General features: G+C 37.7%; 1 protein-coding gene across 1 annotated transcript in view; it reads left to right on the forward strand.

Annotated features, from left to right (window-relative positions):
* XKR4 (XK related 4) overlaps positions 1–15,857 on the forward strand; it is a gene marked incomplete at both ends in the record, with an annotated part of 216,748 nt that extends 200,891 nt beyond the window's left edge. Inside the window, one exon of the mRNA XM_082297368.1 lies at positions 14,911–15,857. Coding sequence (XP_082153494.1) covers positions 14,911–15,857 — 947 coding nt within the window. The remainder of the gene's footprint in view (positions 1–14,910) is intronic.
* Between the last annotated feature and the right edge of the window lie 2,509 nt (positions 15,858–18,366).

Consider the following 18,366-nt stretch of genomic DNA (forward strand, 5'->3'; position numbering starts at 1 on the left):
GGATTTTAAAAAACCCTGGCTGTTTAAGGAAAGCAGATGAGCTGGCTTGAGGGGAAAGCCTGAAGAACAACAAAGAGGTACAACCTGTGTGTGACTACACACAGGCTGGAAACCAGAGCAGGGAGTTGCTGGGACAGGATGCTGCTGCATGAGAGGGCAGCTGTCTGGTTTTATGGTGGACCACAACACATTCCTGAACCAGAAAGCTCTGTTCTCAGTGCTCCAGTCATCAAGAGGTTTTATCTAAATGCAGATGCCTGAGCACCTTGTCCCAGTGCTGGGATGGGTACAGGGATAAGGAGATACCAGATGAGATGGACACTGAAGGGAGGAGGAGGGCGAAGAGTTTGGAGCACCTCTACAGAAAACAAATATATTAGCTGGGAAACCTGCAGGAAAGCAAGAAGTATAAGGAGCATTGGGAAAAAAGCAGTTTGAAAACCTTGCAGATGAGGTGACAAAGAGAACAGGAAGGTGTCTCAGAGAATTCGGGAGGGAAGTGATGCTGAATCTTTTTAGGGTCAGAAGCAGTAGAAGGAAAATATGCAGAACTGAAATGGACAAGATGTTTAAGCTATGGCTTATGGTGGTTATTTTGTGAGAGGTGAAGGAAGTGTTGAGTGTGTCAGAAAGATAAATTAAATCACACTCTTTCCCCTTGATAGACATTGATTTTCCAGAACAGCCTAAGGAAAACATCTAAACAACTTTGTAATCGTATGCTGTTCTAAACATAATCAAAATCTCTCAGTCTCCTGCTTCCCAAATCAGGTTAAGATTTAAAAAAACCTAATAATTTAAATATGCTAGGTTATTGCAAGAGTGTTGGATTTATTCTTAGGTAGTATCAATGCCCATAATATGTTTCAAAACAGTCAGTAATAGAAATAGAAAAATCTCAAATTCATTATGGTATAACCACATCAGAAGTGCTAAGAGTTCAAATTAAATACTAGGAGACCAAATATAATTTATCTTGGTATCCTAACATTAAAACTTGTACTGACATAGAGACAATCTATATGCATACTGAATGGATTTGTGATTAATGTGAAATATTTTTTCTGACCAGTGCCAGAGTGTTTGGGGAAAGGTATTTTGTATGTGCTCTAGTAAGAACCACAATTATTAAAAAAAAAAAAAGAATTTTCCTAACCTATTTACTTTATCTCTCTGTGGAAGATCATTTACTCAAATAGATCATGGCACTTTTTTTTTCTTTAACTGGGAATCTGAACTCTTTGAAGTGTATTTTCATATTACCTTTCAAATCTCAAAATGGGATATTAGTTTGTCATGGTGTTGGTTTTGATTCTTTGTTTGGCAGTGTGTTTATGGCACGGCTCAGAGGGCTTTCTATGAGCTCTGTTTTCTGATGAACAGCTGTGTTTATAATTGACTGAGAGGGGCGAGTTATCTAAGTGTAGTTGTAGCAGAGATAAGCTATTTTTCTGCAGGCTGAATGAAGAGTCATTCACAGTTGCACATCCAAACAACTACCAAAGCTGGAGGGAAAGAACTTATCATCACCTTCCCCCAGCTGAGGGCACACACACTATCCTGTTTCCTCTCCAAATCAGAATTAATAAGGTGGGCCGGAGTAAAGGTATTCTTTTAGTCTGGTATATTCACCAGTAGGTTTAGAACTACTGCTTCTGGGCTTTTGTCAGTTGTTGCTACTGCTGCTGATGTTGAGAAAAGACTGGATTTTTATATGAACTTGTTTACTTAGGTAACTGTTATAGATTGAATGCTTTATTATTGTTATTCTCTTTGTTAAAATGTCCCAGAGATGTGAATTGATAACTTCTTGATCATAAGTGTCATAAAAATGCCTTGCTAATCTGCTGTCACATTGTATCAAAAAAACAATAAATCAAATAAATATTGGATGTGCAGCTGACTGTCACTTCCCCCTTTGTGTCTGCAGAGAATCTGATTTACAGTCACACTGATGTAAAACTAATACTCATTTATCTGCACTTTGAGGTAGATGCTCAGCAGTCTTTAAAACATAATCTAAGTCTTTGAGTTCCATTTGCAGGGCCCTCTTTGTGTTCTGTGTCCAGCCTGAACTATATCGTGTTCCAGCCTGGAGGACCCTGTATTGTATGTCTACAGACACTGAAACATTACATTTTAACAAAATATTGGAGAATTAGATGAGTTCAAGAAAACGAGAGTGCCTAAATCCTTCTGTTCTTTACCTGAAGAAAAACTTTTTTCAAGCAGAAAAAATAATGAAGCCTCATTTCCTGCCTTAACCATTGCCCTGAAAATATATCTATTTTTTTCTCAGATCCCCTGGGTTCTCACATTGTACCGTTCACTCCCTGCTTTATTCCAAGTTCTCTCTCATGACTTTGGGTTTGGATGGCTAAGAGGCAATATCTGCTGGGATTAGCTCAAAGTTAGATCTATGTGAATTTGCCAGCTGCCAGGGACATATTTATTCACTTACTAATTGGTCCCTAGCTGTTGCAATAAAAATGCCTGAAGGCATAAAAATGCCTAAAATTCAGGCATAAAAATGAAATGCCTGAAGTCTGCTATACTTTAAGTGGGAACATTTCTTTGGGCCCTTCTCTAGATGCCATCTTCCCTGAACTTCACAGAAGTTAGTATCTTTGAGACATCTGTTTCTGTGTCAAATTCTGTTGAAATCAGTTGGTCATTCTTAACAATTGCCATGGAGCAGACTGATGTGCAGATGCATAAAGAAACAAATCTTAAAATTTTAAAAGAAAGTGTGCACAGAAATAAAAATTAGTATAGATTATCCTGATTTTAATTCAGCATAAAATATTAGGAATGTCAACTGTGTACTCAGGTAACAAAGAATTAGAAGTGAGATAGCAGAATTCTGCAACCCCTTTTTTTTATTGGATATCAGGACTTGTTACCCAGACCTGTTATCATTCACTGACAAGCTCAAAAGTTAGAATGATGATAGCAACTATAGTGAATAATGTATAAACATTTTTTTTAAGTTCATGTGACTTAAAATCACATGAGATCTTGAAGCAGGAAGGAGTAGAGCTCATACAAAGTGTGCTAAGATCTTTCATCCAGATGGATATGAAAATTCAGAAAGAATGACTGAGGGAGTGCTCAGGAGCACCTGCTAAATGCCTGTCCTTGCTCTCATCTTGTTTGATAGCCTTATGGATGATGACGTGATCATTTGCCAGCTGGGTTTCCAGTGACTTGCATTTCCAGGCTTTCTGTGCAGAGATGTGAGGGTAGTTGATAGTGCTCAGGACAGCTACTGTCACAGGCCAATCTGAGTGACTGGTCAAAATTATCGCAACTAACTAAATATGGTTTTATACAGGAAAGTGTATTTGACAATCAGAAACACAGACTATACCCATAGGATGGGAAATTCCCTGCCTTAAAAATTCAGAAGATGGCGTTACAGTCAGGAGAGAGAAGAGCTTTTTTGAGATCTCAGTGTCAGGTTGAGGTTTGAACCATATATTGATCCATGGATGAAGAGAAAAAAAATATACAGTAGACACATTAAAAAGATCAAACCACTTTGAACACCACCAATAAGACCACTGTGCCCTGTTCTGTGACTCACACTTCCTGGAGGATGGAGCCACTGAAGGAAATTCAAAGGACAGGAAAAGGATGGTCCCAGAGGCCATCAATCAACCATTGGGATATAAGTCTTTGAGGAACTCGTAAGCCTAGAATATTGGGAAAAGGATGAAGAAGCAATTCAATCACTCTCTCTGGGTACTTACACGTTAAAAATAATTGCTTAATGACAGGACCCAGGGGAACTTTTTCAATCTTCTAAACAAGCAGCAGAAATGGAAATTAGATGCATTTAAACTTGCAGCAAGGTGAAAATTTTTGGCACAAGCCACAGATAAATATTGGAAAAGCTTTTCAGAGGAAATTTTGAGTCATTATTTTGCTTGGTATATTCAAATTGTGCCAGTTTATCTGTCTGTATGTAGTATATAACTCTAAATATACCATACATACAAACCATACGTATCACTTACCCACATATATTGTGTGTATATATTTCAACTGCATCAGACATGCGTAGATATATAGCTGTAGAGCTTCCTTACTGATAATAAATAATTTTGCAACTAATATTGAAGACAAAGATGCAAATGAGACCTAAAATAATCCAAACATGGCATGAGCTGGAAGCAGAATTAATCTCCAGAATACGCTGAATATTCTTCAAAACAGTTTGTTAGACTTTGTTTCAATTTACGTTATCTGCACAGTAGGTGAAAATATGGATTTTCTTTTGAGATGGAGGAGAACAGGTTAGTGATTGCTTTTCCACTAACAGAAAAATAACTCTATTTAATGAATTATTGTGAAAATACGTTTGAACTTTTTCAAAATGAAAGAAACACAGCAAAGAGTTTGATCCAAAGGAAACTTCTTCCTGTACTAACATGATCTAACAGCTCCAGTTTTTCCTTTGCTAAGTGGGATTGCACAATTGCTAAATTGATTTATTTTTCAGAGTGATACTTATTGTGTTTTGTCCCAGAACACCGTATCAGGCATTATCCTCAGCATATCTGCAGAGTTTAGAGAAGTTTAAAAGACAAACATAAAAAAATGCTATATACACAAAATATTTTTAGACTAATTATGTCAAGGTACTAACTTCAGACCAATTTTAATATGCAAGTGGGAGAAATATCAGTTCCTTAATGAGGGCTGAAATTTATCTCCTTGCAGAAAGCGAATACGAGCCTATGAACCACTGAAAGCCAATCCTAAAATCATGACTTAGGAGATTTAAGGGCCCCATGCTATCTTTGCATGGAGTCAATTTTGTTGCCAGTGACCTGGTGCCATATTATGGATTTGTAATAAGAGTTAGTATAAGATATTTGGGTTATTTTTCATGCCAAAATGCATCTTGACTTCTAGTCTTGTCTGTGCTGGATGCTGGTCACAGACAGTGCAATGCCTTTAAAAAAAAAAAAATCTCTGGTGTATTTGGAATATTGATTTATGCCTTCCTTTTCCAAATCCTCAGCAGACATTTCTAGAGCCAGTGTGATATTGCTCTTTGTAGTTCAAGGTACTCACTATGTCTTCAAAAAAATACTCAGAAGAGATAGTTTGAATTTGCCAGATACTATTTCTGATATGTTCCACCATATCACAGCCAGTATGATCATTTCAAGCTGTTTTGCTTGTGGGATGCTGGTGGAAAACACATCAGAAAGCTTGATTAATAGTAAAAATATGTATCTTTCACCAGCTCATTTTGGGCTTAGGAAAATTGTCTTCAGCTTTTAGTACTGAGGGCTTCTGAGTAAAAAACTGATATCCTGGGAACGTTTAATTTTTAAAACTCTGAAGGTCCATGAAATATTATGCTTAAGTGATTTGAACCCAATAGAACTTCAGCCAAATCAATGGCTGAAAACAAAAGGTGGATAAATTCAGACAGAAAAAAATGTGTATTTTTAAAGTCAAGGCAAGCATCCCTTGGAAGGACCTTTTCTCCCTTGTTTGAAATTTTTGAATTCTTACTTACTTCTTTGAACACAATTGCAGGATTCACTCAATGTTCATGATGCAATGCTCTGTGGCTTGTATTTTACACTGATGGCTTGTATTTTACACTGACTGTTACTGTGCCATTTCACTTTAAATATATGTCTACATCTATGAAACCCATGATTGATGTATCACATTTTTTGCATGTTTCACTATAAAAAATTAAGATAGTGAATTTGTTATGACTATGTTAACCTAAAACAAAAAATGTTGATAGGTACTTCCTTTCTCTGAATTTGTACTTTTCTGTACAGGCATTGAAAAAATGTATTTGTAGTAACTCTCCAATTTTCCTGGGTATTAGGTGCATTCTGCTCCCACATCCTCTCATTAAATCTCAGGAAATAATGTGACAGCTTTGATATTCTCAGACATCCATTTCTGAGGCAGCCAGTACATTGTAGGTCACTGGCAGGTGGGAAGGCGCCCTTCAAGGGAAGGAGGGTTTACAGAATTTTGAGGAATGTTTCATGTATCCCTGTGAAAGGAAAAAATCTTTTTCTTGAGTGGTCCTGGAAGGAACAGGTACAACCTGGCCCCTAAATCCATGACCATGCAAACAGCTTGTGTGTACAAAAATATATTGACGTGAAGTGATTACATGTATGGGTTGACCTTGGACTGCAGTCACTCACCCAGCTGCTTATTTACTCTGCTTCCTCAACATAACAGGGTGAGAAAAGAGGATAAAAAACCTTGTGGGCTGGGGTAAAGGCAGGGAGATACTTTACCAGTTACCACCACAGGCAAAACAAGCTCAACTTGTGGAAAATTAATTTAATTTATTGCCGGTGAAAACACATGTAGAGAGTGAGAAACATGGACAAATTAAAGCAAGATTTTCCCCTTATCCCCTTTTTACCAAATCAATTTCACTCCTTCATCCCTGACCCTTCTGCCTTCCCTTCCATGTGGCACAGGATGATGGGGAGTGGGGAGTTGCCGTCAGTCCACACCAGTTTCTCTCTCCTGCTTCTTTCTCCTCCCACTTTTCCTCTGCTTCAGCATGGGATCCCTCCTATAAGGTATAGTTCCTTCAAGATAAAACTGCTCCAGTGTGGGCTCTCCAAAGGCCACAGTTTTCTTCAAGAAATATCCATGGGCTGAAGAGTGTAAATGTTCTCCATCGTGGTCCTTCACAGGCAGTGGGAAATTACCTGCCCCACCAAGATTCTCTCCCAGAATTGCCTGGAGAATCTCATCCCCTTTTTCCTTCTCTCACCTTAGTACTTACACTGCTGTTCTCTCATCCTTATTTTCCCCCCTCCTCCACCTGTTAGACATTTTTAAATGTCCCTTCTTAAATATGTTTTCCAGAGGCACCAATATATTGGCTTTTGGGCTCAGCTGTGTCCTGTGGTGGCTCACTTTGGAGCTGGCTGGAAACTGGCTGGAAACATCTGTGTCCCACATGGGACAGGCACTGACTTCTCCTCATGGAGGCCACCCCATGTGTCCCTATCCCAACTCCTAGGCACCTGACACCCAACTAGAAAACAGTTAGAAAACAATTAGAAAACAGTTTCACGGAGAATTGATTAGGAAACCAATACTGTCTCTAGCACCACCATGCTTTCACTTCAAGAGATTTATTTCCAAATTTTGTACCATTTCAGTTCTAGTTTTGTATTGTTGCTCTTACAGTTGTTAGTCCAAAGTTTTATTTTCTTTCCCTTTTTTGATGTGTGGGTTCAGTCCACACCCACAGCAGCACCAAGCCAGCCACTGAGGTCTGTCAGGCCCCGGCCCTGTGAGCTGAGAAGGATGGCATTCAGACTGTGGGGCAGGTGACACAATGACTTTGCAAAAGAAACAAATGCTCATAATAATTTTCTCCCTATTCATGCATATGCATTCTCATAGACTAAGTACAATATATACTTTTTTTTAATTGTGTATTCTTTAATAGAAGACCTGAATAATCTAAATGGCATTTGCTGTGTACATCTTTGGGGGATTTTTTATGTTAATATTTTTCCAAGGCATTTCCAATAAAAAAGTTCCAGTTGATCTTGTTAGATGCCATGGAGTGGAAATCTTTGTGGCTGGTTCCTCCAAATCAGTGAAGTACCAGGATAAAATTTGTCCAGAAGCTGTGTAAGCAAAAGCATATAAAAGCTCAGCAGAAGAGTACCGGTGAAATCACAGAAATGTAGATCAACAGAAAGGCATTTCCTCAAGAGTTAAGTTCTACCAGGATTTTTTACATATCTAGCAAACTCCACCTTTTTGTCTCTCTCCTGCTGGGTGGCAGGGAGAAGGGCTGCTGCTGCAGCCATTGGTGTTATGGAAGGTGTCCATGCACACAGAGCACTGGGCAGAGTGGTGCAGGTGGAGCTGTCTCCCATAGATGGTGCCCTGTATTTAACTTAATGTTGTGTTCTCGCAGTGTTTCTTAAGAGCTAATGGCAGGGGGTTTGTTCTGCTTGGGGTTGCTGCATCCTCCAAATAATTCCTTGATTTCTGTAAGCTACTTGCAGCAAGCTCAAGGCATTGAAAGCCCTGAAATGTAGAAATCATGGAAATGAGCCTGGAGTCAGTGGGTATGTTTGTGCTGCACATACTTCACTGGAATAAAAGACACCAAATTAGCTAACAGACAGGGAGTCTAGCTGTGAAAGTACGGAATCTAAGTTTAGATTCCTAACTGGCAAAGTGATCTCATGCTGTCTTGCCAAGCCTGGCAGCACACAGACTGCATGACACACATGAGTTCCTGGCAGTTGTCACTGCCAGTGAGGGACTGGACTTGATTGGTAGCTAATAAGGACTCCTAATCTGAAAGTCTTAAGTACAACGCATCTTCAGTATAACAAGAAGCTAACGAATATTGGAAAAATGTAATTGAAAGGGATCACCCAGCATGTGAACTAGTAACTGGCCTTAGCTGGTGTATTCCGGTAGTACAACTTCCATTCAAGTATCTGAAAGAGCCAATTACTTCTACAGATAGAGGAGAAGGTAGTGGAGCTTTTGGTGTCTGTGAAGAAAGAGAGACCTCAATTACTTACTGTGGTCTTTTGAAAGACAGAAGAGAGCCAGCCTTCATGGTTCTTGTGGTCCCTGCATGCCAGGTTGCCTCTCTGTGTTGCTTTTATTCATCGTTTATAATACAAGTGCTGAAATATTAACAACAAAAACTGGCTTAGTTTGGATTTAGGGGCAAGGCAAAGAGAAACAGTGCTTGATTTTATCTTGAAGCAAAATTATGACCATCATCCATGTATTTAAAACTATGACTGGGATTGATGCTCAGCAGAAGCTTCTCAACACTGTCTAACAGTTAGATTTGCTAAGGTGGATATGACCTTGAGTGCAGCAAGAGATAAATCATTAGACAGGTGTCCTGTACACACCCTAAGAAACTGCTAAAGATACAATACAATAAGCCAGAATTTTGGCAGTTAACCTTGGTCATCTACAGAGAGTCCAAACCACTGCTGGTATAAAATTAGGAGTAGGTAAAATGAGTAAGTTTGAAAGTAACACAATATGTAGAATATTTCTAGACTTTCAGGGGAATGGTAAGTTGTTGTGGAGAGCCAAATTAAAGAAGCAGCTGGAAAGTGTCTCACCAGAAGTGTCTGTTGAAAGCAGCTGAGAGGAATCATGGGAGAAATTATTCCTATATATGCTATCATGTTCTATGAGTATTGTGTAACACACAGAAGTAATATCAGGCATAATCCTGACTTACATTTCCACAAGCAAGTGTTTCTGCCACCCATTATGCTGTATTACTCCACCTCTGTACATAGTGGGAGAAAGTTAAGCTTAATGATGAAACCATCTATATTGCCTTAAAAATCCCCAGCTATGAATGAAGCCTGTGGCAAAAACTGGAAATGTGAACTACTGGAGACTCATCCTCAGACACTGACACTCCCATGTTTCTGGGTAGCAAACAGTCTGAGTGTACAACCACAGGAGTGGAACATTTCAGTAGGGTCCCAGTCCAATCTAGAGACAATCAGATATAGTAGGACTCAAGGAAGAAGAAAAAAGTCCTTTTCTGACCTCAGGAAGTTAATTTCAGTTGAACAGAAAGCCTTTGGTCTTGATTTAGCATAGCTAATATATGACAAACTTGCTGACATGGGAAAGTAATAGGATTATTTTGGCAACATATTTATGGGGAAATAACCCTGGTGAGGGCAAGAGCTTATATTGCCTTTTGAAAATAGGAACATATTAAAAAAAAAAGTAAGGTTCATCTTTAGGTTTCGTCTCACAGTATTGGCCAGGGAATGAGACCCATGAGCATGAAACACATACTGACAACCTGGACACATGGTCCTTGATATGACCAAAAGCTGCCCTTAAAGCATTCAAAGCCTCCTGTGTGCAAAATCACATATAGAAGGACAGCTTGTACACCATGACATACACTGCTGTCATACACTGTGTATGGGAACAAAAGAGTTAGTGCAGAAACCCACAGACTATTGCAAAGCTGCCTGCAAGGCTGCCTCCACAGGAATCTTTAGCTTGTGCCTATACTTGCAGAGCAGCATGGCAAAAGCTGTGTAAATATAGCAAGACATTTTCTGAAGCTGAAGAGATGCAAACATGATATGCTGTTTCCTAAAGGACTAAAATATGAACATTAGAGATCCTTGGCTTCCGTTCAGAGAAGCACCTGGAAGCTTGGATGCATGTAATGTCACTTCTCCAGCTGAGTAGGAAACTCACAAAACAGGCTTTCTTAAAATAATATTTCAAGGTCTCACATCCCAGGCAATGTTGTCCCGCCTAGATGTCCTGCTGCATTTGGTATTCCTGCTTTTAGGTGAATTTACTCCTGGAAGTGGTGAGATGAGTACAAGTTTAAAAGGAAGGATGAAGCAGAGACAGACACCTTGGCAGGAGTTTGATTTCTGAAATCAGGTTGAATGTCAAGGAGCACTTTCTCAGATTGGTTCATTCATTTGTAGGGTTTCCAGCTGACTTGAGCTGTTCTGTCCTTATACTATATGGGATTTATGGACTGATATGATTAGAAAAAAGCCATTTATGGACTTAGATATGCCTTTAATCTTTCAAGTCCAAATCAGTTTTCTCACAAATGCCATTGAGGAGAATTTAATTTATTCTCATCTAGTTATTTGAGCTTGTTTGCTTCCTTGAAACAATATTACATTTGTAAATATATATATATCTCTGTATATATTCTCTTTTCCTTCATATATGTTTGCTTTCACTTGTGAAAGCTATGTTTTTGGGCTTTTTATCTTGTCTTTAATGTGCTGTAGTTCATTGCAGTGTATTATGCCTTATATTTAAAGTATCTGTAGAGAAATGGCACAATCTATAAAATGCAAGCGCATATCATATATGGAGAAATTAATAATTTCAGGGAAAAAAATTAAAATTATAATTCAATCAACGCAATTCTGGTTTTTGTTTATCAGACAGAAAGTCTGGTAGATTTATTATCTTGAGAACATCTGAAACTCATCTGTAATTAAAAAGTTGTCTTTCCTTTATACAAATAATATAATCAAGTAATGCAAACCATACACAGAATAAAAGAGGTTAAATTGTATTTTTCAATCCAAAGAGATTATAATTAGTTCCTGGCAGAATGTTGTCCTGATACAATGCACTGTTTTCTTGCTGTTTTGACTACTGTGGATGGGCTATGCTGCAAAGTGGGTATGCACACTCCCACTCTTTGCTATTTCAAGTATTTCAGGTGTCCACTTTAGAACCAGACAAAAGCATCTTTGCCTGATTCAAACTGTGATGTTTATCCTGTGCAAAGCCTGCATTTCTTTCCTCTTCGGGACAGAATTTTAGACATCAAGTCACATACCGCAGAAAATGTTTAAAGGTTCATCTTTAGAAAAGAAAGAAACAAGAACATGCTTTCATGCTTCCTAAGGCCATTTTAGAGAATTCCTGCTTTCCTGTTCTTGTAACAGTCTGTAGTGGAAGAGCATATAGTTGGTTTTGTACATATTCACTGGGAGTGGCTATTTAGTCTTAATTTCCAAGATCAAGACCCTAAATACAAGTCTCATAATACAAGAGAGTCAAATACACCAGAAAGCTTCTGCGATACCCAAAAATTTTGCAGGGACTGCAGATGAGCAAGTGGTAAAGCTGGTTCTTGTTCTTCATGAACAGTGGCTCCACAGATCATGTCCAATCTCTGTTCATTTCTGAGTGGCAAATAAGTCTTCCTGACTGCAGAAGTTAAACCACCTGCATTGCTAAAGTTTTTGTTTGATAGTAATAGAAATTTCTTTTAGTTCCTCTTTTGAAATAGGGATAAAGAGGTTTATATGAACACATAGTCAACAAATGCATCACTATATTCTAATTAATGAATTATCCATTCAGTGCTACAATAATTCACTTTATTTCTAACCATTCCCAGTGAATTATTTATATAATGACATTTATTAGCAAGCTGCCATTTGCATCACTTTTACATCATTCTTATTAATTTACTTCCAATAATTCTTTAGTGCTTGCTCTCATCAATAAAGAAAAATGGATGGAGCCCATGAAGCATTTAACTTTATCTTAATTCTATATCCGTAACACCATTGCCAATAGCCAAGAGCAGATGCATAATATATTAACTGGCAATTCTTCCCTTTTGTGCCTCTCCTTGTCTCCTCTTTCTCTCCCGTATGCCAGTATCCCTGAGTTTGTTCTGTAAAAGCAGAGGATGATTCCCTATTAATGACTATTTAAATAACAGAATTACATAGCTATTGTGCTTGCTTCTTAATGTCCCAGACAATGACTATGAATTAATTAGCATTAGAACAGTGGAAATTTCTATGAATTTAACATTATATTCTGTATGTATAGTTGAATGATTTTACAGTTCCTGATGCAAAACTGATGATATCTCTACAAACCTCTGGGGGAGTGTGTGAGGTCGTTAAAGTTAGACTTGCAAAGAAAATCTATGGATTTCTCACTCACATTATTTTTTCCTGTGCTGATAATGCTATTCTTGAGTTCTTGTTCAGAGTGGCTTGTTTGTATTGAAAGATTCTTTATCCTACTCATCTACCTTTCCCAACTTTTCCTTTCACGAGGGAAATGAACTGTGTTTTTTCAAGACTTAAAACATTCCTACAGGAAAACAAGAACTTACATTTTCAGCTCCCAGGGTTGTCATCAGAGATAATGGATACAGAAAGGCAGCCCAGTGTGAAAAAGCAAATATACAGGTCAGAAATGAAAACACCAATTTATACCATGTCTCTTTCCTGTCTTCATTGCTGCTAGCTTATTTTCTCCATGAAGGAAGATTCCAGAAGTAACACTGGTGTTTTGTCAAGCAGGCATCTGCATGGGAAGAAAAGTTATGAAGTTTTATTAAAAGTTCTCCCTGGAATCCTAAGTTTCCTCTATATTTCTGCTGATTATTTGTTATTATTTTATTTTTAAAGCAAAGGGGTTTTAAATTCATGGGGGCTCACAACATTATTAGCACCCTGCCAGAGAGGGAGAAACATTGGCAAATAATCCCTCCTGAAAGCAATTAATCTCTCTGTACTACTTACTGAGCAAAATCTTAGTGTGTTAAGCCAAGTGAATTGTTTAAATAGATTTTCTTTCCATAACTTAGATTTTTTTCTCTTTTAAAATAACGGGTTTTTGGGTTTTTTTCGAAGTAAATAGCAACATGTATTTAGGCTTAAATTTACCATTCTCCATTAATACAATTTCTTAGCATCTATAATATTTAAGTAATATATTCTTGATTGTTAAGTTCTAAAGAAAGCTATTTAATAGGGAAGAAAAATACTGGCTGTGCACCCAGAACCAAAGGTTGTCGAAGTGATTAAACAGCTTTTAACAGCAGACAAAAGAAATGTTTTCTTCATGTCAGTTTGATTTACTTCAATATCTAGTTCAAAGTTAAGGAACTGCTTAGAAATAGAATAAGCTGAAGCATCATTATCTTTAAATGGTCCATGAATAAATTCTCAGTCTGAGATGCTGAGACTTATGAATTCATTCATTAGCTGTATGTAAAATTAGCTTTGGTAATAAACCAGGTTTACGTATAAAATGTTTGATACATTTTCCTCTGTATACAACACTTATTGCAATTTTATTCAAATAATAAATACACTTGAAAGGCAAGGATTTTGCATTTCAATTGCAATTCCCATTCCCATCCAAAGCAGCTTGATGCAAGTTGTAAGTAAATAAAAATTAATCTTCTAGTAAAGAATCATCATTCATTTCTAACAGAATGCTATGTAAGTATAAAGCATTTGAATAATTATGCTGAACTATACCATTTTTGAACTGGGAATGTAAGGTGTTTTTCTGGTAGTGTATGGAAGTAACAGATTAGTTTAAAAGTCAGGCTCAGTTTCAAAGCAACTTTTTTTTTCCTAAATTTACCTATCAACAAGAATCAAAATCCCTTGAGGGGAAAAGACTAACACAAACTCAAAATAAGTATAGAAAGGTCTATTTTTTAAAAAATGGTTTTACAGTTTTTGTATTTTCACAAAACTAATGCTTGAAATCTTATGAGAAATAATCCCATATTGAATGTTTTAAATATTTGTCAGGTTTTACTAAAATATTATAGTTTAGGGCCTTGTAAATAAACAATTGTGTGATATATAGGAGATAGACTGGCTATATAAATTCAAATATATAGCCCCCTACTTTAGGAGCATCTTTACTCAAAATTTTAATTCAGTAAAAAATTCCAAGATTTATAAAATAAATTTAATTTCCAGCTGGAAGAAAATAAGTTCCGATATTTTCTACTTATTAAAATTCTGTTAAAAAGTGGTGAAAATATCAAAATGGGCCTCAGCAAGAGTAAGGCAGTCTGTTTAAAATTTGATGTAACAAGAGTAACATAAATTTATTTTTAACATGTAGATTTAAGCTCACACTGTTATTGATTTAGTTTATATGTAGATGATGCTGGCATTTTAATTAGAAAGACTTGGTTGCTTTATATAAGGCTTCTTTAATGACTTCTCAAAATCAGAAAATTAATATTCTTTCTTGAAAATAATAACTGCAGTAGGTCCCCTTAAGTCTCAGAGCTGACAGAGACACCTATTCCCGATTGGCTCAGAGTTGTGAATTAATTATTTTGTTTCAAACATGTAGTTGCTAGAGAAGAGGTTCAGAGCGTGGTTTGATAGCCACTCTTGTTTGTGTGTATCCAGTGTCATAAGAGAAATGAAATCTCAGCAGCAGAAGTCCATTTCTCTGAGCTAAAGGAGAAGGAAGAGATTTATTGTGCCAGTGGTGGTGAACATATTTAAAGCAGCAAGGATCTCACTGTTTTCAGCCAAGTGCTGACATACTAATTGTGCCTTAACTTCATCTCTTGTTTCCTCCTAGGTCTTACTGCTGCAGCATCCCTTGTATCCCTGGCTTGGGCTTTGGCTTCCTACCAAAAGGCCCTCCGTGACTCCCGCGATGACAAGAAACCCATCAGTTATATGGCTGTTATAATCCAGTTTTGCTGGCATTTCTTCACAATTGCAGCAAGGGTCATTACTTTTGCTCTGTTTGCCTCAGTTTTCCAGCTGTATTTTGGGATCTTCATCGTGCTGCACTGGTGCATCATGACCTTCTGGATCGTTCACTGCGAGACAGAGTTTTGCATCACTAAATGGGAGGAGATAGTTTTCGACATGGTTGTTGGGATAATCTATATCTTCAGCTGGTTCAATGTCAAGGAAGGAAGGACACGCTGTAGGCTTTTCATTTACTATTTTGTCATCCTTTTAGAAAACACCGCCTTGAGTGTTCTCTGGTATCTGTACAAGGCCCCTCCAATCTCTGATGCATTTGCCATACCAGCACTGTGTGTAGTGTTCAGCAGCTTTTTAACAGGCATTGTTTTTATGCTAATGTACTATGCCTTCTTTCACCCCAATGGACCAAGGTTTGGGCAGTCACCAAGCTGTGCTTGTGAGGACCCTGCTGCTGCCTTCACCCTTCCCTCAGAAGTGGCCACAAGCACACTACGCTCCATCTCCAACAACCGGAGTGTCACGAGCGAGCGGGATCAAAAATTTGCCGAGAGGGACGGGTGTGTGCCTGTGTTTCAGGTGAGACCCACTGCACCATCCACACCTTCATCCCGGCCACCAAGGATTGAGGAGTCTGTCATTAAAATCGATCTGTTCAGGAACAGGTACCCAGCATGGGAGAGACACGTGTTGGACAGGAGCCTGAGGAAGGCAATCTTAGCATTTGAATGTTCCCCTGCTCCTCCACGGCTACAGTATAAAGATGATGCCCTTATTCAGGAGCGCTTGGAATATGAAACCACATTGTAAACAAAGAAAAACCACAGCTTGAAGAAGCTCCAGCGTTACAGTCCAAATTAGGGGTTGACAGTAGGGCTGTAGGAATAACTAAACTGCGTACTACAAGTAGAGCAGCAAGCTATAGTGTTCTTAGTCTGGCTATCATCATGATTATCATTTGATCCACTGTGTGCAGTCTGTCTGCAGGACACTGATACAGCAGCATCGTCTGAAAGCCTCAAAAAACCCCAAACCCTGACCCACACATACAAATCAGTTACATCAGCTGGAGGAACTCACCCACCACCCCTTACTGCTATGAAACTCTGACTGCACAGTACTTACAATCAAACCAATAAAAAGGCTCTGGCCAGAGCTTTCAACTTTAGCCAGTAGTGCATTTTATTTTAGAAATAAATGATTGATATTTCCATAACCAATGGCAAAATCAAAGAAACCCCACACCTTTTCAAAAATAACAAAACTGTATCACACAGTGTTGCTGTTAGGAAAGCCGTTTTCTGGGGGGGGAAACAGGAGCTTAGTAGTCTTCAACACTCCCATAAATCAACCATTCAGGTTAGAATAGATTTGCAAAATAGTTCTTAATTAAAAAGAAATGTCATCATGTTTATAAGGCTGTCAATGGAAAAGAAACTAAATTCTGATTAATTAGGTCATTAAAATTAATACTACCAGAACTGTTTGTTTCCTGTGGAATTTCAAAGTCTTTATTAAACACAATTTAACTTCTTGATGTTATTTTCAACAGAAACTCTATGCAGCTCACTTCTGGTTTTGAGCAGAAATAAGGAGCTCTAGCACGTAGTGATATTCATTAAATGATAATCATGATTCAGTGTTCAATTTGCAAAAAAAAAAAAAAGTAAAAGAACAAGGAAGTATAGTTTTCATATTCTAAACTTTTTGGAGGACCCCATTCAGATATTTCAGAAGAAACTACAAGGAGCTGAACACACTGAAACTTCTCTGTTTCAGGACTGAGAATGCATGATTCAGTGTGTGAATGTATGCAGGTGTGACAAGAGACTGTGACATGCCATACCTTTCTAGTGCCAAACATTGTATAACTGCAAGGTTGATGTTGCCTGAGGGACACAACAAGTGGCACAAGTCCTACCAGAAAAAGAAGCAGGAAAGACCAACCAAGATCTCAATGTGTAGAGACAGCTCTGATTTTTCCCATCCAAGGTGAAAGTGATGTCTTTTAAAGGCTTTCAGCCACCTCTTAGTAAGTATATTCACTGAAGTATAATATAAACAAGTTATGTGGAAGATCCTCTTCTGCCTGTTCAAGACTGGTGTCCAGACATGTCTAAAAATTGCGTTGATTCTCTTGTAATAGAGTGCTTTTGCTGCAAGCTTTTGGGTTTTAAATACCTCCCTAAATCTAGTTAATGGTATTATCCTTTATGTTAAAAGTATCCCCTGATGGTGCTTTCAGATGCATTAAAGGTGCAAGTCAAAATTTGATAGTAATTTTTTTAAAGCTGGTGCAGAGTGAAAAACTCATGGATTATTTCAATATTTTTGTAAAGTAAAAATATGGTATAAAATGTTACTTTTTATAAACCTCAAATCTTTTAATACATTTCATTCTCTTTATAGCTTAGACTTTAAGAATTGGTCCATGAATTTTATCAAATGGCTTTTGCAGGTTGACATAAACCTGGTTTTCACACATTATGGATTTGTTTTGCAATGTAATGCCATATGAAAGCCTACATGGGTACTTTTAGAATACTCTATAAACTGTGGATCCTGCTTCAAATATAAGTGGCTTGTAAAGACACCAAGTGATTCTATGAGAAATAATTTGCTATAACTATATCCATCCATTTCAGGAGAGCGAAGCAGAACTGAAGAGTTACTGTTGTAAATGACAATGTCAGGAAGGAGAAGACCTGATAATTGGCATTGTAATCTTCACTGTCAGATACATCCAGTGTAGTCACTGCTGTGTATGCTGCTGGGATAATTTCTGTCTTTCCTATTATGAATATTTGTACTGTGAAATGGCCAAGGTTACACAGACTATGTTTATTTGTATGCATTCAATTAGCCATTTTTGATGTTGACTTTTTTTATTAGTAATATGTTCGATACCTGTTGCTCTTTGCTGGGGCGAGTTCCTCAAAACAAGAATCTGTGGGAGTGCAGAAATCTGCAAGGCAGAGGGAACTTTACACAGATTAGAAAACACCTATGCTTCAGGGGTTTCTTAGGTATTTTCAAATTAAACAATGGCCAACTGCCTCTATAAATTTTTTTAAAATAAAACAATTCTTTGATAGTCCAAACCTGAAGCTTTTTACAAAGTGATTACCCTTTTCTTCATGGAAATATAGCTGATTATTCAGAGAAAACCACTCATATTTTGTCAGAAAATATACCACTGCAAGAACTGCTAAAAAAAAGATTTTGGGAGCAAGTCCTTTGTCCTGTCATATTCAATAGACCCTTCACTCCAGAATCAAATTCTAGTCCACACAAGGGAATTGCTATTTTTTCTTTACAA

The sequence above is a fragment of the Coloeus monedula genome, assembly GCF_965178545.1.
Source record: "Coloeus monedula genome assembly, chromosome: 1".
Classification (NCBI taxonomy): Eukaryota; Metazoa; Chordata; class Aves; order Passeriformes; family Corvidae; genus Coloeus; species Coloeus monedula.